At 36.8% G+C, this 26,286-nt stretch overlaps 1 protein-coding gene across 2 annotated transcripts in view; it reads left to right on the forward strand.

Annotated features, from left to right (window-relative positions):
• The window catches only part of HCN1 (hyperpolarization activated cyclic nucleotide gated potassium channel 1), a 244,192-nt gene that overhangs the window by 187,665 nt on the left and 30,241 nt on the right, over positions 1–26,286 (forward strand). For both annotated transcript variants that reach the window (XM_004583790.3, XM_058680194.1), the window contains 2 exons: positions 6,535–6,681; positions 22,967–23,207. In XM_004583790.3, coding sequence (XP_004583847.3) covers positions 6,535–6,681; positions 22,967–23,207 — 388 coding nt within the window. The remainder of the gene's footprint in view (positions 1–6,534; positions 6,682–22,966; positions 23,208–26,286) is intronic.

Raw genomic sequence — 26,286 nt, forward strand, 5'->3', positions numbered from 1 at the left:
TAACAACCAACTTGTTATCTGCCTGTTAACGTACTTAATTTGACTTGTCTTCATGTTTTATCTAAAGCAAATGATCTTGTAACAGTGCCGTGATCTTTTAAGAAACAGCTGTTGTCGAGTATGCTAAGGCTTTTCACTGACAAGCTTGCTTTATTTTCTTTTAAGGAATGATTCTGTGTTTAATGGAGTACTTGTTAATTCATGCTAAGGTACAAAGCTAGTCCTTCATTTTCTCTCAATCTAGCAGGGGATGTGTTTTGCAAGTTATAATGATAACGTAACTCCAAAAACGAGTTAAATATTGAATTTAAATAAATCAGTGACTATTGCTAGTTACATGCTCCTTGGATTAGGAAAATTAGACATATTTACTTTTATAAATTTCATGATTCTCTAAATTAAATTTTCTCTCGAGAATATTATATTCCAAGCCTTGCTAATAAACTAATCTTTAAAAGTTCAGATTAAAAGTCCCATTTAGAAATCATAATAATGATTGCTGGCATGTATGTGTAAAATATGCATTTATAGTTTTGTATGTATCTCTTTCGAAATAAATAAAAGTATTCTCCAAATATGACTCTGACAAAAACCATTTTTAACTTGAAACAAAATCAAAGCATTCTTTTTCACATTGCACAATGCTATAGTCAGCACTTTCTTAATAACATTTTCCTACTTTGGGTAGGTGTTTCACAAACGTTATTACAGTAATCATATAATGGAACTTTTCCTGTTAACACAGAAATTTAATATGCTTCATACTGAGACTGACAACTGATCAATATTTTCGTCTGAAACGGATTTCGGTTCATTGTGTTTCCATCAATGTAATGCAGTCTTATTGCTTCCTAACACCACTTTGTATAATACTTTGAAAATACAATAATAATATTCATTTAACTCGTTGTATAATGTGCACATAAGAAAAACCTTACTTTTCATTGGTCCTAAAGGAATATGTTTGCTTTAAAGGAGTGTGTTTGCTTTTTTTTTTACTTTTGAATACTACTTGGAAGAGGGTGAAAGCTCAGCTTTTTAGAGATCTTTTTCATCAGATGTGCTTCCCTATGGTGATTTGCTGATGAGTCATTAGTTCACTGTTTCCTTTTAATTATTCTCCAGATGATGGTCATTCTTTGTGTGTATCCTCAGTCATTCAGTTACTCCAGATTTGGAAAGCCATAAACAATGAAATAAGACAGTTGTATTAAAAACAAAGGGGAGAGACTTTAAAAAGTATGTCAAGCCATTACTAATGCTGAGAAATATTTTGACCAAAATGGTGAAATATAATACCAAAGATATTTAAATATTTTGTTTCAAGCTATTAACCTTTTCAATGCACTTCTATATATAAAACTTGCATGCATATTTTATTATACACCACTAGAAGATTAAAAAATGGGAATTTGGAAGAAGTATACTGGGAGTACATGAAGTATGTAAATGTATATATTTATTGGCTTGAGAAGGTGAGAGAGAGGGAGAGACAATCTTGCTTCTACTGGTTCACTCCCTGAATACCTGCAGCAAGTCAGGAGGTAGGAACTTCACTGAATATCCCAAGTTTAGGGGAAATCACTCGTTGCCTCCCACTTGCATTAATAGGAAATTGATTTGGATGTGAGGAGGTCAGACTCAAACCTGTACTCAGCTGTGGGATACAAATGGCATATCCCAAGTGACGGCTTAGTGCCCTGTACCACATTGCGCTGCCCGGGCAGGGAATGTGTTAGTTTCAGAAAGCTTCCTTATTGCAGAGTGCAGATGTTTTGCCAGTTGAGTTTCAACATAACTAAAAATGAAACTCGTCATTGAAAAGTTAACACACAAAACATACAGTGTGGGAAATAAACATAAAATATATCTAAATATATAAAGTATTTATACCACATTTAAACATCCAAACTCAATTTTCACTCAAAAGCAACAGTTATGCACAGCCTGGTGGAGGTAACCTTCATGACAATTGCTCTCATAATTTTAAAAATAGCTTCATCATCTGATTTTAAAAATTTAAGTGAAAATTTAAATTAAAACTTTCTGAATTAAATTGTAGATCTTCGTACTGTTTCAAATACAGGATATAATCCTCCTTTGAGAAAAAATATGGAATTTCATTCAAAAACTTGATTATGGTGGATTAAGAAATTGAGGCCCAGCAGAATGGTTCAGCTGGCTAGTCTTCCAGCTGCAAACATCAACATCCCATTAGGGCATCAGCTCATGTTCCAGTTGCTCCACTTCCAATCCAGCTCCTGGTTTGTGGCCAGGAAAATCAACGGATAATGGCTGCATCCTGCCCCCTAGGGAGAGGCCCAGAAGAGGCCACTGGCTCCTGGCTTCATATTGGCTCATCTGTGACAGTTACAGCCATTTGACGAGTGAACCCGAGGATGGAAGATCTTTCTCTTTGTCTCTGATTCTCTGTCTTTCCAACAAAAATAAATCTTTGCAAAAATAAAAGTGAAATCTAGAAGTGTATGAGTGGATATAATTGCACTTGACTAATCCTCCCCTTTTTCCCAGAAAAATAAATAAATTTATATGTACCACAGTGATGAATTTTCCAAGTGTAGGGGATGAAGAAAAGGCACAATGTATTTTTTTCCTCAGTGAATATGTCTTTGTGCACAGGAACTGATTTTCCCCAAATGATTAGAATACTGCTAAGTTGCAGTGTTGCTCCCCAAAGTCCCACTGTGTATGGCTGAGAAGGAAGAGCTCAGTGTTAGACACCTGTTCTGACCACACCAAGCAGGGTTTGCAGAAACACTGTGTTCAGGAAAGGAAGCAGAGCTGACTTGAGGCCTACAGTTCCTATGGAAGGGTGAGTGGTTTATTTGATCAGAACCAATAGAACTTCCATTAATTTGTGGTAATGAGAGTCACAGCGGCGGCAGTTCTGTTAAAGGGCTTTATTGTTTTTGGAATTGAACTAGCTGACAGGACTCACTACAACACAGAGTGTAGAGGAAGCATTTGTTTAAATTCAAAGCCAGTGAACAGCAAGAGAGGTGGCTGTCAGTGTCACAGGTACCAGGGCCTCTCCTCTCCCTGGTCCCAATCTTGGAGCAGCTGGAATGTGCTTACTCTATAGCTTGAACTGCCATTATCTAGATAGAAATCTTGATTTTTGGTTTGGGGAGAGTTCACTCACAGAGCTCTGCCTGACTTTAAATTTGCTAAGTCATGCTCCTCAAATGTGGTAGGCTAGCTGCCCAGCACTAATGCAGAAACTACTCTTGGGGATGGCTAATGGGATTTCAGACACTGAACTTGTACAGCACATATCCCATTGCTGTTTGGGAGTTTTTGTTTAGTTTTTTTTTTTTTCTTGGCTTTGAGTAAAATCCAATATAGCAGAAATCTAGAAATAAAGGTAGAATTTTCTAGTCCAGATTTTTGCTATATAGACTCTTGCCAAGAAAGCAACAGAACTCTCTTTTCTGTGTATCGGCTGCATGAGGAGCCAAGCTGACTGAATGACAGGTCTCTAGATGTGGGCCACCAAAGCACACTAAGATGAGGCAGACATGCCAGTTTTGAATATTGCAGAGAAAATTAATTTAAATCTTCTTAACTATGTATTAGAAACTGCTTAGGTGCACAATAATAGTGATGGTTTTGTGCCTACATTAAAAATGCTATGTTATAATCAAGTTTTTGTAGAGAGGTATGTGTAGGTAAGTATAGTGATATAGGATTTTCTAAATTTTTACTTGTTCTTCTGTTTGAAAGGCAATGTGACAAAAAGAGGGAAAGATATAAAGAGAGGGAGAGAGAGAGAGAAATTCCATCTGTTGGTTCATTCTCCAAATAGCCACAAAAGCCAGGGCCTGACCAGGCCAAAAGCAAGTGCCAGAAATTCCATCCAAGTACCCCACATAGGCAGTTAGAATGCAAGTACTTTACCTATCGTGATTTAGCAGGGAATTGGATTGCAAGCTAAGATCCCAGGACTCAAGCCATCACTAAGAAAATGAGGCTATCCCAAAGGTTGGCTTAATCCACTATGCCGTAAAATCCACAGCTGTAACATGGCAAATCTTCTGGGGACATGCAGGTTTTTAAATAAAAGAATCTTGTGTGAAAGTGGCTTTTTTTTTTAATTTTGGATGATGCTTACATAGTTGATCAGAGTGAGTTAGGGAAAAGTGGCTGTGATCATTATTTCCAAGCTTTATTTATTCTTCCCGTTTCTGGGGGGAAGCAGATACAGGGGAGAAGCCATACCCAGCCTCCCAACTGCCTCAGTACCCAGGGATGGGGAATGGCCCTGGGATATCAACCCAAGGTCCCAAGGCTGTGCACACTACAAGGGTTCTGCCCAGGTGAATATGATGGTTCTGGAGTGTTATCTATCTTGCAAATCTATGGATGAGGAAATCCTTCCAATGTCTATTGGCTGACACAGTCGACCTTAATGTCTCCATTAACCCAGATATTTGCTGTCATCACTTGTTGTCCAATATGTTCCAATATGTTGTCCATTATGTTCTGTTCTCCATTCTCTGCTATGGTACCAATGTCCTCTGCACGTCCTGATTGGTTACCATATCCTCAATGTATACCAAGGCCTGCCATCTACCACTAAGTTCTTTATACTGAGGAAGACCAGTTCTCATAGGCAGTCCAAGCGTCCCAGGCCCCAGGCCCCGCCAGACCCCCGAAAGTGGCATTTCTTTGAAGATACTAATCTCCAAAGGGAATGTCCAAACTAGTTGAATTTTATATGAAAGTATATAGGAAAAATGTAGAAATATAATTATTTTCTCTTTTTATAATGTATTTTTGCTATAAGTTGTGCACAGGCTCAATGGCAATTATAATTATTTAAAAGGAGTCAGAATATTTAATTTTTTCCAAACCTCTTTTTTCAGCAAAAATTTCCACAAGTAACAAACATGTTATATTTTAGGGAAGACATACTGCAGTATCTTTATTCAGTTTCACCACCTGCTTCTATATTTGTGCCGAATTCTACAATTTACAACTTGTAAATTGAAAGTAATTTTTGAGTATCTAGTTCAGTTTCTGCAAAGGGTAATTTAATGACAAACTGCATTGAAACATCTGTGGAAGACATCCCAAGCTTTAAGGTCTACATAATCCATCAAGGGAACTGTGTAAGACAAACTATGATTTTATTGGTCTTTGCTTTTAATAGGGTCCTTGGTGATAATTCACATTTTCTTTTTCTACGTGTGTGTGTGTGTGTGTGTGTGTGTGTTTGCTCACGCACATACATGCATGAGTATAATTAAACATAAAAGGGCAGTTACATCAGAAGAATTAACCTATGGGGCCTGCACTATGGCATAGTGAGATACGTGGCTGCCTACAATGCTGGCATCTAGTATCTGAGCATAAGTGTGAGGTTTGAGTTCCAGCTGCTTCTTATCCAGTTCCCTATAAGTGGACCTTGGAAGGCAGAAGAGGATTGAATGATCTTGAACTCCTGCCTACGTGGGAGATCCAGATGGAGCTTCAGGCTCTAGAATCTGGTTTTAGCTTAGACCACACATGTGGGGAGTGGACCACAAGAAATTCTCTCTCTCTCCCTTTCTCTCTCTCTCTCTCTTTCTCTCTCTCTCTCTCTCTCTCTCTCTCTCTCCTCAACTCATACAAACGATTTAATTGAAAATAGATTTTTGTCTGGTATAAATTAGGAGCCTGACAGATTCCCTTAGTTCTCAGTACTTTATAGGGCATCTGTGTTGCTTAAGTATCTATGATTTGCAAACAGATGCCAAGCTCTCCTGTCTCTAGATTCAAAATCTAATTAGGTTCTGATCTTTTGCTTAGATCTAAGATAAGACATTTGCAGTATTTGCAAGTATTTTTCTTCCAAATGAAGAGTCCAATTATGAGTACTTAATTTTAGAACTCATATACAGAAACAGCATTGTGGTATTTTTTTTTCTTGTATCAGTCACTGGCTTTTTGTATAAATGCTCTTACATCACTCTGAAATTTTTCCATGCCTTCTCTCCATGGTATCTCATTTCTTTATAGGAAATGGTTACCTAAATAAAATGCTTTGTATAGTATGCAACATGAAACAGATACATTAAAACCTACTACATGACTCTCTTCCTCTTAAAAGAAATTATTTCATTTGCTATTATTATTATCATTTATTTGGAAGCCAGAGACAGGAATCTGCCATCCATTGGTCCACTCCCCATACACCTGCAACAGTCAGGGCTGGATCAGACCAAAGCCAGGAATCCAGAGCCCAACAATGGTCCCCCACCTTAGTAGCAGGGACTCAGTTCTTAGGACGTTATTGCTGTCTTCTGGGGTACACATGAGCAGGAAGTGAGCCAGGGCTGAAGCCCAGGCTCTCCAAATAGGGGAAGTGGTATCCCAAAGAAGCATGCTAACCACAACACCAAGTGCCCAACACAATATCTCTTTTTTTTTTTTTACTGAATATTTAAATGTTAGTACACATAACACAACAAAGTATTGAATAATTTCTCATACAAAAACATTCTATAATTTTCTTTTTTCCTTTTCTTACAGTATAAGCAAGTGGAACAATACATGTCCTTCCATAAATTACCGGCTGATATGCGTCAGAAGATACATGATTATTATGAACATAGATACCAAGGCAAAATCTTTGATGAGGAAAACATCCTCAATGAACTGAATGACCCTCTGAGAGAGGTAAGGTTTAGTGCCCTCAGTCTGCATTTGCCCTTGATCATTGTTTTCTCTTTTCGTGTGAAATTCTCTAAAGAAAAATCAGACACCAATATGAAGGTAATTTTTTGACCCGATTTTCTTTTATGTTCTTTCTGTACACAGACGTTTCATTGATTTTTGGTAAAGTATTGTGGAGTTGTTCTACCAATTACAATTCTCAGAAGTATTCTATTTTCCATAACTTGTCATTTAAATGCTTTCTTTCTCATTGTCTATATATATATATATGTGAATATGGTAGACCTGTAATGAAATTCCTATCTTCCATCACTAATTGTTTCTAATTTAAAATATTTTTGTAAAACTTTTAGTCACTCTCCAATGTCGTTTGGAATCTAAAATAGTTTACAATGGGATATTTCTTTTATAACACTTGTGCAACTAATTGCCAAATACTGTAAGATTGATCTTACACCTTCCCCTTTGCTCCATCCTCTTCTTGCCATCAAGACAGGTTTAAATTACAGTACAACAAGCTCAGCCAAATACGCGATTTACATTCTCCCCCTGGTTTGCCTTCCAGTATTTGATTTTTTTTTTCTGTAACTCTTCCTTAAACCACCTATGTCAGACTAGTAGGCAAGCTGATAATTTTCCCACTGCAAAAAAATAGTTTTTATTTTTAAAAATGAATTAAACATAGACTGCTCCAGCTCCTGTCCTCACTCTTCTGCATTCTCACTTGAGTTGTAACACAAATTTTCGTCTTCATGTCTGCCTTCTATGTCGCAAAGTGACTTGGAGCCAGATTGTGCAACTTGCTGTCTTGCAAAAATCAATTATAGTTTCTCAACCTTGCATCACGTATTTCCCAGAAATGTATCATCTGTTGAAAAACTTTAGTTCAAATAATATTTCATTTTTACCTTCTTTGAGAGGAAACTGGGCTGTTTTTTTTCTAACAAAGCCATCTAGTTTATATTTTTAATTTTTCTTTGAACTCCTAATTCATTTAGCATTGATCAAATTATTGAAATCTTAAAGCAACTAATATATTTCTCACTTATAAATACCCTTAAATGTGTATATCCACTAAAATTTCTCTGTATTATTTTAAACACCATTTACCTGTTAGGAATTTTGATATTAAGAAGCTAAAAATCTACTCTTAGTGAAAATTTTTCCTTTAAATTCTTCAAATTGGAATGTAAAAAGCTTTATATTTTGAAAACATATTTCAAATATATTTCTCAATTTTTAAAAAAAAAAAGAAATATATCAGTTGTATTTTAGAAGTTTAGCAAAATTGTCTGCTTGGGTTTTTTTTTTTTTTTTTTTTTTTGGTGTTTTTTTTTCTTTTTTTTTTTTTTTACCGTGGCTGGAACACAAAATTTGCTTGAAATTCAGATTCTCTGGACTGCAAGGCAGGCCAGGTTCTCCGGGAGGCAGGGGCACAGAGGTAGCATGGAGACAAGAAAATCCCAGTGGTAAAATCAGGGAAGGAGATCAAATCTAAAGACTGGATGATTAAAAAAATCTAAAGAAATATTCCAAAGAGGCAGAGAAATTTACTATCCTGATACAAAATCCCATCAGGAATAAAGGAAGTGCATAGAACAAAGAAACATAAAAACATACCCTGAGAAGTTTCAACTTTTGGGAAAGTTGTTTTCTGTGCAGGGAATTCTCAATGCAGTGTAAAAGGAGGATGACAAGAAGTTTTTAAAAAAGATTTATTTATTTTCATTGCAAAGTCAGCTATACAGAGAGGAGGAGAGACAGAGAGGAAGATCTTCCATCCGATGATTCACTCCCCAAGTGAGCCGCAAGGGCCAGTGCTACGCCACTCAGGACCCAGGAACTTCCTCCAGGTCTCCCACACGGGTACAGGGTCCCAAGGCTTTGGGCCATCCTCGACTGCTTTCCCAGGCCACAAGCAGGGAGCTGGATGGGAAGTGGAGCTGCTGGGATTAGAACCGGTGCCCATATGGGATTCCGGGCGCGTTCAAGGTGAGGACTTAAGCTGCGAGGCCACACCACCAGCCCCGATGATAAGAAATATTTATTGTTCATCTTTTTTATTGTACTTCTCTTGTCACACTGTAACTTTAATCTATGTTGCCTGAAAAAGCTTCCACTTTTCACTGTTTCCCACATCCACAGACATACCTCCTAGTTCATTCAGTCACTAAGTTAGGACCAGTTGACTCTCTGGCATATTCTAATTCCATGCTGAGATTCTCAATATTTTATAATTTGACTTAGGAAGTACAGTTGCAAATGTCTTTTTGACTGTAATTTCAGTGACACAAATACATCCCATCACAGGGCAACCGACAAATATAGAACAGAAGTTGATGATGTCACTCTCTTGTTAGATCATAACGGTAACTTTCCATGTCCTAGGGGAGTAAGTCCAAGTTCCGTAAGATGAAACAGGAGATCTTCGTGGTCTGCCTCAAACTTAGGTGATGTTTGTTTGTTCTTTGAAAAATGAATGCTTCACAATAGTGTACTTTGAACATAATCTTTATGGGGAAAGGCTACTGATTTCCTCTTCACCTTGGTTATACTACTCCATCTTCCATCCTCTCTGCTCAGGAGTCTTCTCTGCTTTCCATCAAGCACTTTTACAGATCTCTTTCTCCTTCAAATTTCCTTAAATGTGTTGCAGTATTTATCGTGTGTTACCCAAGCGTTTCTCGTGGATAGAAACCATGACTTAATATCTTTGTATTTCTAGTAACCAGCATACATTAGGAACTCATGAAACATTTAATGAAATGACTTGTTTTTTTTTTTTAATAGATTTTTTGAGTGAAAACTAGAGTAAAAAAAACTGCAGTATTTAATTGAGTCTAGCATTGGAAACATGGAATGTTCAAATGTTTAAAACATATAAAGGGGGTGAAAACATTTCTCTGTTCTTTTACTCCTTAGTTTTTTACCACTCTAGCTTCAGAATTGTTCAAAATGTGTAAATTTATTGTTGCACAGACCAGAATACAATAAAAAATGACATAAACGAGAGTTAATAAAAGTCGGTATTTAAAACATGAATGTGAAAAGCCACATGGGTTTTTTGAATAAAAAAACCAATATTTATTTATTTTTATTGGAAATTCATATATAGAGAGAGGAGGAGAGGCAGAGCGGAAGATCTTCCATCCGCTGTTTTGCTCTGCAAGTGGACCCAACAACCAGAGCTGAGTTGATCCAAAGCCATGAGCCTGGAGCTTCTTCTAGGTCTCCCACGTGGGTGTAGGGTTCCAAGACTTTGGGCCATCCTATACTGTTTTTCCAGACCACAAACAGGGAGCTGGATGGGAAGTGGGGCCACCAGGATTATAACCGACACCCATAGGGGATCCTGGTGCATGAAAGGCGAGCACTTTAGCTGCTAGGCTACTGCGCCGGGCCCTGAAAAACTGTGTAATGTCAATGGGCAAAGCATGTGTGTATATCAAACTGCAATGTTCTACATTAGCTCCCTTCAGATCATAGTGGCAGCTCACCAGAACTCTCTCTAAAGCAGGAAAGCACACAATTCTACATTTCAGACATTTTCTTGCACTGAGGAAATGGATCACAAGCCTACGTAAAAGGGTGTGTTGATCACTGGTGCGTTATTAAAGAGTCTAGAAAGTATCTATCACATAGTCAGCATTGAGTGACTGAAAAAATAATTGTGAAATGAATGAACTAAGACATTCCCAAGGTAAAGCTGGGGGATTTAATATTTATTTTCTGACTAAATGCAAGATTGAGTATGCCTTCCTTGCTAATCATACATTCAGTTTGGGGTCAACAACCATTTAGTCTTGTAGCTGGAGTTTCAAAATTCATAATTGTTCAAAAGTAATGTATTCTGCATAATTTGAGGTCTTAATGCATACTTAAAAGCAGTGATTAAAGCTGCTGTAAAATCAAAAATTTATAAAAATGACAGGTAGGGCACACCTTCACATTCTAAAAAGATTATATTAGTGTGCCATATTGCCTTCATATAAGAAAATAATAACAAAATATAATGATAAGGAAATTTAAAATTCTTCTATTTATACATTTCCAATGTGTTTAAATACCCTTAAATAAGAAGTATCCTGATTTCATAAAATGACAAAAAATCATGACATTTGAAAGCTCTAACAAATATCTCACACCATGCATATAAAATAAATTCAGTTAGTTTATGTTTCATAAACACTACTTTATTTTAAAAAATTTTCCTATTTTCATTCCTGTGGTGGAAATTAGGTGATTTATCTTCTTGATATGTTGGAGACAGATATTTGGAACACTTGAAACAAGTAACTGATTAAATCTTATTAATCAAGTATCAACAAAAATGTTACCTCCTCAAACACTCCTTCCGTAGCAACCTTAGTTCCCAAGCATCATTCTCTAGCACACATTAGGTTTTAAAAATGTACACAGCACCCTGGTGTCTAGTTTATCCTTAGTATTTACATTGTTCATTGTTCTGCTCTGTGTACTTGAAACAGAAAGCAAGCCTTCAGTTAGTATTTGTGTAATTATTAACTCTTGGATAAATAAGTAATTGTTCAATGAAGATCACATTCTTGACAGAGCACCTCACCCAACCATTGATTGTTAACACTTCGAGAGAACATTTTGTCAATAAAAATGGTGTCAGTTGTCTTAGATTGAAAAAGCAATGTTCAGAATGATGAATAGCTCTTTCCAAAAAGACAGTATCAGTATAGGTTGTGGTCAATACTTATTCTTGTATATTACGAAATGATATCCTCCTTCGATCCCTAGGTGGCTGTGCTAAGTGACTGTATTGTATGCCAGCACATCCTAATAATTCATGTGACTGTATTCCCTTCTTTCTTTCCACTCTCTCCAGATTCCTGAATTAGTCATTTAGGGAACAATAGGGTAGCTCAGAGTGGGGCAGATTTTCAGTAGATTGCCAATATAAAGGATACATAAACAATCATTCCAATCACTATTTATTGATAACACTGAACATATATTTTTTCTCTTAGGCTACTGCTGTAGACAAAATGTTTATGCCCCACACCCCAATTTACGTGTTAAAGGCACAGTTTTAGTAGAAGTTGGGTCAGTCTTTAATACGGAGACGACATGAACAGAATTTAAAAATATTCCTGTAAAAGAAGTCCCAGAGTGATATCCTTATCCCTTCTGTCGTGTGAGAACAGAGCAAAAAATGTGGTCATAGATGAACCAGGAATTGAACTCTCACCATGCATCACATCTTGATGACATCTGATATTGAACTTCTCGGCTTCTAGAACTGTGACAAGTAAGCCTCTGTTGTTTATAAGCCATCTGTTCTATAACACTTTGCTATAGCGACCCAAAAGGACAAAGGCACTTGCCATGCCAACTCTTCTAGAATATTGCATGGCTTACCAAAACAATTCTTGTTGTTTTTCATTTCTAAATGATGAACCATTTCAGGGTGCAGAAGGTGTGTAGTGACAGATAAAGTTGGATGCTGTTTCTCGTGGAGTAAGCATACTGAACTCTGCTACAATCATCAGTATTCCCGTGGGTGATTGTAGGATCACTGAAAAACTGTGGTGGGCATATCACCTACAGATTAGGATGCAGCATGGAGTGCCTACGTCCCAGGTAGGAGTGTGTGGATTTGATGACCTGAGCTTGCATCTCAGCACTGCTCCTGATTCCAGCTTCCCGCTAATGCGCATCCTGGAAGGCGTCAGGAAACTCAGCTAGTTGCATCCTTGTCACCAATTGGGAAGTTTTGTTGGAGACCCACACCTTGCTTCAGCCTTTCTCTGACTGTTGCAGGTATTTTGGGTGAGAGACAGAAGATGGGAGATCCTCTACATTGGTCTTTTTAAAAATAGACAATTTGAAAGTACATGCGTACTTAATTGAGAAAGAATGTAGATCAACATCTGAAACTTATAAAGCAAAATTCTTGACATAAATACTGAGAAACTTGGCATTTTAAATTATAATTTATTTCGTGATATATTGATTATCTGTAGTCTTCATTTGCTCATTATTATGTGGCTTAGTGCCATTCCTGGGTTTCCCCAGAATCCCCGTTTGTCTCTTCCCATGCGCTTACAAAATGGTTTGTGTCTTTGTTTTTTCCTGGCAACTCATTTTCTTGAAGTGTTCCAGTTCTTTCTGTGATTTTTTTTGTCAGTGAAATTGCTAATACATGTATTAGTTCAGCTATGTAACAAACAATAAATGCAAAACTATCACTGAGGACTTTTTAGCATCAGAATTTTCAATAAAGCCTTCATCCCATTAGCTTCATTTAAATCCAGATCCGCAACTAAGTAGATACACTGCTTCAGACTTTTTTATTTTTTAAAATTTATTTATTTTTATTTGAAAAGCAAATTTGCAGAAAGAGAGAGGGGCATCATTCAGTCTGCTGACTCACTGAACAAATAGCCAGAGTAGTCAGAGCTGAGTCGGTCCGCATCCAGGAGCCAAAAACTGCTTATGGGTCTCCATGAGAGTGCAGGGGCTCAAAGGAATAGAGCCATACTGTAGTGCTTTCCCAGTACATAGGCAGACAACTGGATCAGTAGTGAAGCAGCTGGAACATGAACCTGTACCCATATGGGATACTGGTGCTGCCGCTGGAGAATTAGCGTGCTGACCCACCCTGCCAGCCCCAAGACTGTTTTCTTAGCATCTGTTTTACTTTACTCACCTTGAAAAGTCGTAACAATAATTGCTTCAGGGGATCATTTTAAAGATTAAGTGAACAGAAGATAGAAAAATATTAAAAAGTACCTGGAACACAGCAAGCACTCTCATGGTCGGTGAAATAGACCTTTAAGTTACCGCCTGTCACTGAGTAATGCGGACAGAGCAGTTGAGCAGTGTTAGGCTGACATGCAGACAGGACACAGAGCCTTCTCAACACGTCTCATTTCTTTTGGAATTTACTCAAGCAATCTACTAATAAATTCTCATTTTATTTTTAAGAGCCAATTTTCTGGGGACAATACCTTAGCAATCAAGCTTGACATTGAAATGTAGTGGTTGTAAAACTGATATGTAATTGAATAAATGCTGGCAGCATACTTTAAAAACAACTGATTAGGAAAATTCAGTGAAGTATGTTCCTCTGCTTACGAGAGCCTTTTGAAGTGTGTTCAGAGTAAGAAGGTCTATTTTTAACATGATCAGACCTACACTGATTTGATTAGAGCAAATGGCAAACTTAACAGTCAAGAAAGAGGTTAATGCCCTTCTGAGCTTGTCTCCAAAGTTCAGAACTGATCTATTTTTAAACAATGAAGTGTGAAGAGCCTTGGGCTGAAAATAGGTACTGATCATGTGTCCTAGTAGAATATAGAACGTCAGTATATTTCATTTTCACAGAACATGAATTGAGCTGAGAGTATAATTGTGTCCTTCTGACCTTTAATATGTTCCATACAGTGTCATGCAAGAAAATATAACTTTCAAGCTTATTTATGTCATGCAATACTTAATCATTTTTTAAAAATACGTACTTGCTGATTTTTTTAAAAAAATTTTGAGCTGAAGAAAAAAAAATCCTCCAATTGCTAGTTCTCTCTGCAAATGCTTGCAGTAGCAGGAGCAGGGCATTGTGTCTACATATTGGCCTGGGCAAAGCAGGGAACCAGGAACTCCGTCTGGAATCCAGTGTTGCAGTTAGTGACTGAGACCTAACGTCTTGAACCTGCTTCTCCCAGGTTCAGTAGGAGCTAGAATCTGGAGCAGAGTCAAGATTCCGATTCAAATACTCTGATGAGGGATGCGGGCATCCTAGGTGATATCAGTTACTGTGCCAGATTATCTGCCCTGGTGATTTCCTAATTGCCTTCCAAAAATATGTTTAGTTGAAATTAAGTGTCTGTACCAACAATGTCGGGATACACTTAAATAAGAGACTGTTAGAATTATGATTCCTTATGAAGGACTACACTATTGTAACAAAATGGAAAAAATCTGACGGGGGGTGGGAATCCCAGTCTATACAAAATTGTAACACATAATTCAAAATTCAAAATAAAAATATATTTAAAAAAATAAAGCCATACCAGTATTTCACAAGTGAACAGATACTCCCGATAGCATGCATAAATAATAAAAGATTGGGAACTTTACATAGGGGTTCGGTGTGAAAGTAACTGACTTGTACTTTTTTTAGTCTACAGCTTTTTTTCCTGCATCTCCAGATTCGGGGAGACAGACAAACACATTGATTGAGTTCTTAATGTATGCCTGACAGTCATCCAGGGATAAACAGAGAAGGTGAATTTTAACATGTGGTTTTCAGCCTCAAAGGAAGTGGCTACTCTGTGCTTGGAGAAACAATGCATAATCCCTTGCTGAAAATACAAACAATGGAGGAAGTCACATATGGTTCATTGCCAGAGTAAAACACACTATGCATTCTAAATTGTTGAGAAAAGAATATGTTCACCCTGCCTGGGGTAGACTGCAATGGCCTCAGAGGGAAAGGCTGGCACTGACTTGACCAACCTGTTTTTTGCTTTTTCTATCAGTTTGCTAGGTCTGGCATAATAGAACCTAACAATGGGGAGCTTAACCAATAAACATTTATTTCCTCACAATTTAAGAGGCTAGAAATCCAAAATCAAAATCTTGGCACTCTGATAGCTTGTGAACCTTCTCTACTTGGGTTACTGATGGCTGCTATGTTTATGTCTTTCGTAGTGTCCAAATTTATTCTTAAGAGAGCAGGGTCATTAGATTTTGGCCCAGCCTAAGGGATTCATTTTCACTTCATAGATACCTCTTCAAAGGCCACATCTCTTAGTAGAGTTACTTTCTGAGGCTTCAGTGTAAAAGTTTTAGAGGGGAAAATCCAGCACTTGACTCTTTACAGAACTTCATAAAACTCTGACGTGAGGGTTTGATGTCCATTGCAGCACCTGCCTGGTTTTAGGGCCTGACCCGATTTCCTTAGGTTCTTATTTACATTTGCATATAATGTTATGCATGGCTCTTTCTGTTGCTGATATGTTAAAGACAAAAATGTACTCACATGGATTTCACAACATCTCAACAACGAGTTGTTATTCTTCAGATCTCTTTCTCAGAGTCAAGGTGCCTTTGAAGCTGTAGCAGCTGGTGGTCATGTGAAGGACAATTTCTTTGTTTTTGTTCCAGAAGCCTCTGAACATACATTTGCTAAACTTGGCAGTGCAAATAAGTTTTTATCATGTTAAGTGGCTTTAAGTCTTGCTCTGAAAAGCACTCATACACCTTGCTCATACACAAAACAGACAGCTGAAGATAAATTGTGCTGGAGTTTACAGAAATCCAATCACTGAGTCTGAACCTGGGTCTACATATTGGGAATGAGAGGAAATATCCTCTAATGAACATTCTTGCCAATAAAAAATTCCTTCATTTAGAGTGAGACGTTCTAGGTTTATTTCTGCCGTTTTTCTTTCTTTTACAATCGAAACTGGATGAACATTCAGAGAGTTTTATAGAATTTGCTCTGCACCCGAATGGCGTCTCAATGCAGCAATATGTTTCTATGTTCTGGGAGGGCAAAGCAGTGTGACTGGGCTGAGGCTAAATTAATTTCAAACTTCATTTGCATTCACATTGTAAAGTTTAAATGCAATGACTGCAGAGTAACATAGATGCGTTTAAAAACACTAACTACAAGATATTAAATATTTGATTCAGTGCATCTCAGAACTTAGCTTACTCTGATCTAGTCATTACATGTCAGCCACTTTGGTTTTAGCTACTTATATATGTAGAACATTTATGTTTGAACACTATTAATGTAGCAAAGGTCAAACACTTTCCAAATGAGAAATGGTAGAATGTGCCTGCCATTGTTTAAAAGGTCACTGCCATTTGCTTTCTCTGTCTCCGTTTCGGATCTTCTTAATGTAACTGGTACTCACACAAGGTGTAGCATCCTGTGACCGTTTAAAAGAATGTCAAGATAGGACTTGGGAGCAGCTGTTGAAATGCTGCTTAGGACGCTCACATCCCCAAACGGTGTTCCTGATAGTCCCAACTATTCCACGTTCAACTAGCTTCCTTCTAATGCTACCACTGAGAACCACTTCCTGCCTGCTGGATGGGAAACCCAAAAGGAGTAGCTGGTTCTGTTTGTCCAGTCCTGGCTGTTAAGAATATGTAGGAAATGAACCAGCAGATGAAAAATTTCTCTCTATTTCATCTACCTCTAAAATAAATATGAATATGAAAATTAACTAAAATCCATATTAAATTTAGAAGTATAATTTCCTCTATCATTGAGATTTGAACCTCTAGAGACTTATTTGTTTTAGGAACAAAACAAAAAAATTTTCGCACTCAGATACTTAAGACGGGGTGCTTTATTGAACAGAAGGCTTGAGTCATATCCTCAAAAGATTCTTAGAATCTGGGTTGGAGCCCCGTGAATTGTACATTAGGGAAAAGGAAAAAAAGCCCTAAGTAACAGAGAGGAGATGTCATCTTCAGCAGGTTGTCAAAGCCCTCTTGTTTCTCCTTGTTGGTACTTGTCTACCTTAGAGGCAAGTTGATGGCAAAGGACACCGATGAAGCCTGTGTCTGTTGTATTGCAGCCCCAGAACACTCAAATCTGCTAGATTCACCCCATCCTAGACACATGCTCTGCACCTGGCCGTGTGATGGGCTGTTCATCTGTCATTTCAGAACTGCTGTCTCTTTCTGCTGCAGAACCAACAGAAAATTTTAGAAATCCTTTATCTCATAAAATATATAGTTTTTCTGGATGTTTGTTTATAGCTTTAAATTTTTACACTTTAGCCTCGCACGCATCTGTAGTAGTCTAAGAAACACTCCCTGCAAGTAGCACTCTTGGAGATTCCCAGGACTCTTACAGTTACTGTGGCTAACACTTTTCACATTCTGCCTTAAGAAATAAACCTTACCTTGACAAGCATCAAACTAAACTGTGTTTTGTTAGTCTATGAAAATTTTACCTTGATTTCCAGCTTTCTTTCAACTTATAAATAGATATGGAAAAGTAGTACTTCATGCTTTTCATGTTGAATGCTTCACTTAATAAGGTATCTTACATAAGGCATAAAAAATGTGAAACTAGTTCTACCATCTTGATTTTTCAGTCCACTTACCAGGGATACAATGCTCAATTTACGGCAGTCTCCACTCTCCGGTGGGAATGTAGATTGAACCATAAATGTAATTTAAAATTTTCTAGTGGTTACATTGAAAGAATAAGAATGAAAGTGATTGGCATCGTGGGGCAGATTAAGCTGCCTGATCACAGTGGCAGCATCCTATAATGGAGTGCAGGTTGAAGTCCTGATTGTGTCGCCTCCAGTCCAGCTGTCTCTTAACGGGTCTGTGAGGCAGAAGATAGACCACGTACTTGGATCCCTGCCACCTGTGAGACAGGAGGATGTAGTGCTTGGCTCAGGTGCGGCTGCTGCCGCCATCTGAGGAATGAATGAATCCATTGATGCTCTATGGGATATAAAATTATTCCTTTGAGGAAAAAATTCTTTGGGAAAATGATTTTCTCATTTTTCACACCTTTAACTGAATAATTTATTTTTGAGATAGTCATGGATTTTTGTATTTTTAAATTATAAACTGAACACAAACATGTATCTGAGGTTGAAAAATATAAGCTGTGCGTATGATACTATGTTAGTGATGGACTTGTGTCATAACGTTGAGAGCAATAGAAACAGCCACATTCAGGATCTGATATTTACAATGATGCTGCACTATGATGTGACTATTTTAAGACATCTTCTGGAATACAATTTTTCTGTACTTTTAGGTGAATTAATTTAGGAAACAAGGACTTTGATACCAAGACCAAATGGACTATTTATTTTTCTAAATACATATAGGAGTGGATATATTTGTAATGAGCTTTTAGTGTTACAGTTGTATTATATTTGTAGAAGCCCAAATGTTTTCATATGCCTCATCTGTTTTCCCCCTTTGAACATCAATACCTAATATTAATGTGATACATTTGTAAAAATTATCATTGTTTCCAGCTTTGATACATCATTTCTTAACTGAAGTAAACAATAATTAGATTTCCTTAACCTAAGTTTCTTTCTTGTCCTAGGTTTGCCAGCAGGACACCACAGTATAGTTAGTGATCATGTTTTCTCTGTCTCATCTTGGTTGTGACACTGTCTTCAGAATTTTCTTGTTGTTGAATTTGACAGCCTTGAACAGTACTGCCCAAATGTTGTGTACAATTTTTCCTAATTTGCATTTGCTGATATTTTCGTCAAACTGGCATGATGAGTTTGGCAGGACATCACAAAGTCATGCCTCTCATCATGTCATGCACATGGTTTATGCTGTGGACATCACTTGCCACGGTTGCGGTTACTTGGTCTATGGATTCAAGTGTTGTCACAGTTCTCCAAGAAGATTGTCTGTGGCCCCTTTACAAAAATATTTTGAAATTCATGCACAGTGTTTCACGACATATATTTTCAATTAGCTTGTTAGAGACTCCTTGTATTGAAAGTGTACAACTTGATGATTTCATACATACATTGTGAAATCATGACCCAATCAAGCTATTTAGCACTTCCATCACTTCACAATACATGTGTATGCATGATCATTTTTCTTTTAGAAAATTTAATTTTAATTTTAATTTTTTAAACAGATTTGATCATTTGTGTATACAATTCTTATGATATTCTCTTCCATTTTTCCTAGTAGCCTGTCCTTCCTTCCCCCACACTCTCCTTTCCCAATTCTCTTTTATTTTTAGTTTTTGAAGCAGCATATTTTAAAATTGCATTACACTAAAAAATCCACTAATGTTTCTCTGATTAAGTAGTTTAATAAGTCAAAGGCAAAAAGATCTTAGTTCAGTGGGAAGAGACTTAAGCAATAATTGAATTGAAAAATTACCATTTAGTTTTTATAACTTTTATACTTTTATCAAGCCAATGGTTAACAATGGTTATGCTTCTGTAATTTTATTGACCTGTGATTACTTTCAAATTTATATGGGATAAGTGATAATTTTCCATAGTATATTCTTTAAAGGAAGACACTATGTCCCCTCTTACCCTTATAAGATATGGAATTATTCTTTATCTTATCAAGTAGTAAATATTTTTAAGAGTTATTTATTTTTATTGAAAAGTCAGATTTACAAAGAGAAGGAGAGACTGAGAGGAAAATTTACTCACCCATGATTTATGCCCCACACAGCCATGAAGGCGAGAACTGTGCCGATCTGAAGCCAGGAGCCCAGAGCCTCTTCCGGGTCTGCCACGCGGATGCAGGGTCCCAAGGCTTTGGGCCATCCTCAGCAGCTTTCCCAGGCCACAATCTGGGAGCTGAATGAGACGTAGAGCCACCAGGATTAGAAACGGGGCCCATTAGGGGATCAAGGCACAAGCAATGCGAGGACTTTAACAGTTAGGTTACTGCACTGGGCACTGAAGGAGTAAATATTTTTATGAATTGTTTAGAATGTGGACATGTTAATCTCCCTCAATTTTATGTTTATTTGCATTCATGTGTGCTTTGGTTGTTTGCCTTATTCTTTGACCTTAATCTAATACTGTATTTATTTTGATGCTCAAATCATTCCAACTTTGGCCACTGAGGGGATTTATTAATAATAGTGTTGGTATGATTGATATTTTTGCTTTTTGGGTCATTGGTTTGTCTTTGGCCCTCTAGTTTTTCTGGTACTATGAAATGCACCATAAGTAAGAAATAATTACAATTTTTTTAAAGGAAACCTTCAGCTAATTTGGAGTAACATTAAAGCAGGGAACATATTTATCTCCTCATCAAGTGAGCTGTCCTCAATGCGTGTAAACAATCCTTCTAAGTAAACCCACACATTTCAAAAAAAGAGTGCATTGTAACAGCTGCCATAAACAATAAATAAAACTGCAGTTTATTTGTCATTGTAATTGATGTATAAGGAAATCTAGAATTCTTGTGCTACTTATGTAAAGATAACAATAACAAATATGTTTACTATAAGTAAATGTTCTAAAAGTAAAGGTGTTTAATAGAGAATGATTGGAAGTTGTGATTCACTGCCATACTCATGCAATTGCTTTTACTAAACAATTCTGAAAATAATGGATTTTAAAGGAGAATTAAAGGCTTTTAGAGATTAAGGCAGTTCTGTCTCTTTGCATTTTTACCTGTCTAAATACTTTTAGAATTTCCAATTTTAGTTAAATAGTATTCATGTGAATATAAAAGTTCCAGAGAGAGAGAAAAACAATGAATAGATTTATTCAACCAGTAATAGAAAACTTGCCCCACAGTGTTAGAAACAAAGGTCATACCAACAGATCTTTCCGAACAGTGTTAGAAACAAGGTCATACCAACCGATAGTCCTCAATCTGCCAATGCAGTGCAATTCCTTTGCAGTATGTGCCTTTGGACTAGAAGCTAAGATTGGTTTAAGATTCACACATCCCTTATATGGACACCTGACTTTGAGTCACATTTGTGCTCCTAATTGCAACTACTTGCACTGCTATTCCATGAGGGGCCTCTACCACCTACAAATGAAACCAGGATTAAGTTCACTGTTCCCAGACGGCTTCCAGTCCTTTCTTAACCATTGCTGCTATTTGGAAAGTAAACCAGTGTGTGTGTAAATATGTAAGAACTTCACATAAAGTTTGTGTGAAAGAACATAGATGAGGGGCCAGAGCCATGACATAGCAGGTGCCAGCATCCCATATTTTACCTTCCTTCTTCCTTGCTCCCTTCCTTCCTCTCTCCCTCCCTTCTTTCCTTTCTTCCCTCCTTCTTTCCTTCCACTCCTTTCCCTTCCTTCCTTCTTTTCGCCTTTCCTTTCTCCCTCCCTTTCTCCCTTGCTTTCTTTCCTTCTTTCCTGCCTTCCTCTCCTTTCTTTTCTTCTTTCTTCTCTTCTTTCCTCTTTATCTGTTTCTCCTTTTTATGTCATGTGTAGTTATTGACTATTTACCATGCTATACCCCTACGTGGCAGCGAATATTACAAGTGTGCCTTAGCTTGTTTTGCTGTGTTCAGTTTCTGTCACTGTTTTTGAACTTTAAGTATTTTATTAGGTTCCGTGAGAGAAACATCTTTACTCTGCAAAACTCTCAAGAGAGTGTTGAGAATGAAGTCTGATTTTGATCCAGATGAGAAATCTTTGTCACACCTGGATCTTTGCCTATTCCAGGATGGTAATATTTTATGAAGGCATATCAGGGAAATTTTTCCCATCTTGGAACTGAAGACTTTGTATGGACCATTTCCCCAAGGCTTTGTATCTAGTGCTTGGTCTAAGATAATAGCTCCATTTGGTTTTCCCCTTTCTCATCTCTTAACAGAGGTGTTTTCAGTTGCTGTTCCTCTTAAGGAATGCCAAAAATTCACTCCCACCTCTTCTCTGTTGAAACTCAATGACGAATACATTTTTGAGACTTGATACTTGGTAAAGTTCAGACTCTCAGTATCTATTCTTTATCACCTATTTGACCTGCAAGTTGGTGATTAATCCCTTATCCAACGTGTCTAAGCTGGACCTGAATGTGCAGAATGAAATCAAGCATCCAGATCTTTCAATTTATCTTACTCTAGAAATGAGACAAATCAGAAAAAAGGAAAATGTGCCCTGTGTCCTGCTCAACATCCAGTAGATAAACATGGCTTTGGAAAGAGTGATTTCCTGGTCCATTGTAGGCTGATTGGATTTATGATTTTTGTTTAGAGTATTCTTTCTGGCATCTTTTTTGTCCTTGCTGTAATGTGAATGCCATTAACAAGAAACAGGGTTTTTTTTTTTTTTTTCTCCTGGCAACTGGGCCCGTGATGTTGGATTCTTGTCAGTTGGTGCAAGTTTGGTTGTTCAGTTCAGAGCAGCACAGAAGAAGTCATGCCATAGCCTATATGAGCTGATGTGGCTTCATTTTTTCATAAACAAATGATTAAATAACAACTAAAGTCCTTTCACATAGAAATTATAATTTCCCAGATAGAATGTAAAGAAATGGCATGTTCAAAATTTGAATCTTTTATTGAATATATGTTGAATATTGAAGATAGAAAATTGAATGTTTCTTGAACCTTCATTTAATATTTAATATGTTTCTATATAATACTAGGTATAGTATACCAAATTATTACATGGAAGTGAAGCATAATTCCTGACCTAGATGAGATGCAGATTATTAGAATATATATGTTTGGATTCTAAATTTGAATTATGACATTTTGCCCCCAATTCTTTTAGATTTCAGCACATTTTTTCTTCTAGAAGTGATTAATATCTCCTTTAAATTTCTTTCTTCTTGTCATTTTTAGGAGATAGTCAACTTCAATTGTCGGAAACTGGTGGCTACAATGCCTCTTTTTGCTAACGCGGATCCTAATTTTGTCACTGCCATGCTGAGCAAGTTGAGATTTGAGGTGTTTCAACCTGGAGATTATATCATACGAGAAGGAGCTGTGGGCAAAAAAATGTATTTCATCCAGCATGGTGTGGCTGGTGTCATCACAAAGTCAAGTAAAGAAATGAAGCTGACAGATGGCTCCTACTTTGGAGGTTAGTCAAATATAAAATGTCAACAAGATGTAATCCAACCTTATTGAGAATTTTCAGCATGTCTCCTTGGTTTGTTGACTTTGAACATAAGGTTGTATTTGAATTCTGATCAATGTACAAATGCTTTGTTTACAACTGTCAGTGTCATGGGTACATTTTAGGAGGACTTACTACTTCATTGCCTGGGTTGTCATTTCTGCCTCTTCATCTGAAACCAAGTGATAGTGACTTAAATCAGGAGGAAAATGAATTTTTTTCTTTCCCAGAGAAGTTGAAATATTTTTTCTCCACAGTCCATTTTACAATTTTCTTTTGTTTTTTGCTTTGTATTTGTTTTTTCCTTTTTAATTAAATCTACAGGATGAGCTCTGATTCATTTCCACCATATTTTTTAAGAGTTATTTATTTTTATTAGAAAGTCAAATTTACACAGTGAAGGAGAGATTGAGAGGAATATCCTCTGTCCTCTGATTTATTCCCTAAGCAGCTGCAAAGGCCAGAACTGTGCCGATCTGAAGCCAGGAACCTGGAGACTCTTCTGGGTCTCCCATGCGGGTTCAGGGTCCCAAATCTTTGGGCCGTCCTCAACAGCTTTCCCAGGCCACAATCAGGGAGCTGGATGGGAAGTGGAGCTGCCGGGATTAGAACTTGCACGTGTATGTGATCCCAGCGTGTGCAAGGCGAGGACTTTAGTAACTGCGCCAAGCCCATTTCTACCATATTTTGTTATGACCCACAAGATGGAGTTGAGTGAATAGAAGAAAAAAAACGATACCTGTTTCCTCTTTCTTTTGTTTTTCCCAAATTGCCAACATCATAGCTGTTTACATGATTGACCTGTATCTAGTTACAGGATCATCACTATGTCAAGGAAAGCTGAGAAATGTAGTCCATGCTCGGGTGGAAATTTACTTTCTAAAATATTATAAAAATTTGAATTGTTTGCAATGTTTACCTGGATAGATAGATAGATAGATAGATAGATAGATAGATAGATAGATAATTTTACTGGCCTAAATATGAATCCAATGTGATATTTCCAACTTAATCCATTATCACATGAAACACACTTGTGTACCTCTGTTGTTTATCTCTATCTTCTTACTCAATATTGAGAATCTTGGTTCCCACCGGTACAATTTTTGTACAACATACAAAAATTGCTTGGTAATTGAATTACTGCGGCAAATGCTGTGTGTTTTAAATGATAGAAAATAACAGCAAGTTGCTTCTTTGATGTGACTGCCTGTTTACTTTCCAAATCTGTTTTAAGGTTTATTCCCTTCCTAAGTAAGCATGACCTTCCCTCGTTATTTATTTTTGCATTACTGTTACTACTAGTGACATTGAAACATCTGATCATTGATTTAATACATTGCTTTTATTTTATATTTCTATTCTTTGAAGCCTTTTCTAATGAGCTTGTCATTTCAAAGCCAATGTATAAAAACCTTGTTAATATATTTTTAGATGTGCTGCAATGTTTTACTCGTTGGTTGTTTATTTCTTAACTTTGTTCACAGTATCTGTTATCATTCTGTTCCTTACTGTTGAGAATTTGAATCTGTGTGTACTTTCCTTAAGGCATCAGTATCATGTGCTCCTTAAACAGGTTTTGCACACTGCAAAATGATGGAACTACTATCCATAATACCTTCCATTTTGTTTAGTTTTTTATATTTTATGATTACTTCATTATAATAATTGCTATATTTGTTATCACAGTCCATGTTTCTATTACAATTTTTGTATTATTTTCAGAGTATATTGTGAGGTATGATGTACATGTGAAGTATATTTGTGAGTACAGGATGAGGCAAGACTCTATATTTTTTCCTGCCTCGAGACGATTTCTCCACAATCAGTGAGAGAATTTCTTCCTTTCTACAAAACATTTCTTTACTAATATGTGGAGTTTAAGAAATTAATAAGGATAAACTTCTAATTTTAAAATGTTTTTATTATCAACATAGCTATAAGTTATTACCCATTTATCTAGTATGGCTGAATAAAGCATATTAAGTCGAATTAATTAACTTCTTCGACGTTAAGGATGATTTGGAAGTTGGTAAGGTTTGCTAGATACTCCTTGCATCTGAAGACCTTGGCAGCTTCGAGGGACACTGTATGGTTTTTTGTAGCGTGTCAGTCGACATTTGTGTGGTTTATCGTGATTGGAGTAGGATAATGTGTTTTGTGGAGGGAGAACACAGATTTGAAATGATGTTCTCATCACATCATATCATGGATATATTCCATCAAAAATGTCATGACATTGTTGACATTAGCATCCTCATCACACTAGCAGTATAACTTGAGAGATTTCTCCTCCAAAAAGTTACACTATTTTACTACCCTTGTTCAATTCTTTATTCTTTGGAAGCTAGAATTGTACACGATTGACAAATAAGGATTGGGGAATAGCAGCATGCCAAAAGGATACAATACTACATTATTATTTGTAATTAGTATGAATAAGAAACATAACTGATCACTACCATTATTCAATAGTTCAACCTTCTTTGTACCTGTATGTTATCATTTATAAAAGCAATTTATAACTTACAGTCCAATTCTATTTTACAGTTTCAATCCAATTCTATTTTGTCAGTTATACTACTCAGATTATTTCTTATGTGGGCATCAGAGGCCGCTTTCAATTGGTCTCTCTGTCCTTTTATAGTATCTCAATTATTGTGATGTATTTTTGTTGTCAATTGTTTCCTTTTGAATTTTGTTTTCTTCTTCTGGAAATGTAAGATGTTCATGAATCCTCTTGTACATTTGTTTCTCCCAGGAGCCCTGGATTCCATTATTAGAGAATGGTATTTGAAACAAAAATCTGAGCAGTAGATGTGTTCATTGCTAGTAGACTGCCTGACTTAATCCATTATCACAAGAGATACACTGATCTTGCTTATCAGTAACTTCTCACTCAACATTAAGAGTCTAGCTTCACACTTTCTACCATCTGTTTAGTTAATTGCTTAATCCTGGTATACGTGTATAGGAGTTTCCAAACAGTTAATCTGTATACCTGAGAAACAACTTTATCAATTAGAACACAAGTGTCAAGTAC

Source organism: Ochotona princeps, chromosome 23, assembly GCF_030435755.1.
Source record: "Ochotona princeps isolate mOchPri1 chromosome 23, mOchPri1.hap1, whole genome shotgun sequence".
Taxonomy (NCBI): domain Eukaryota; kingdom Metazoa; phylum Chordata; class Mammalia; order Lagomorpha; family Ochotonidae; genus Ochotona; species Ochotona princeps.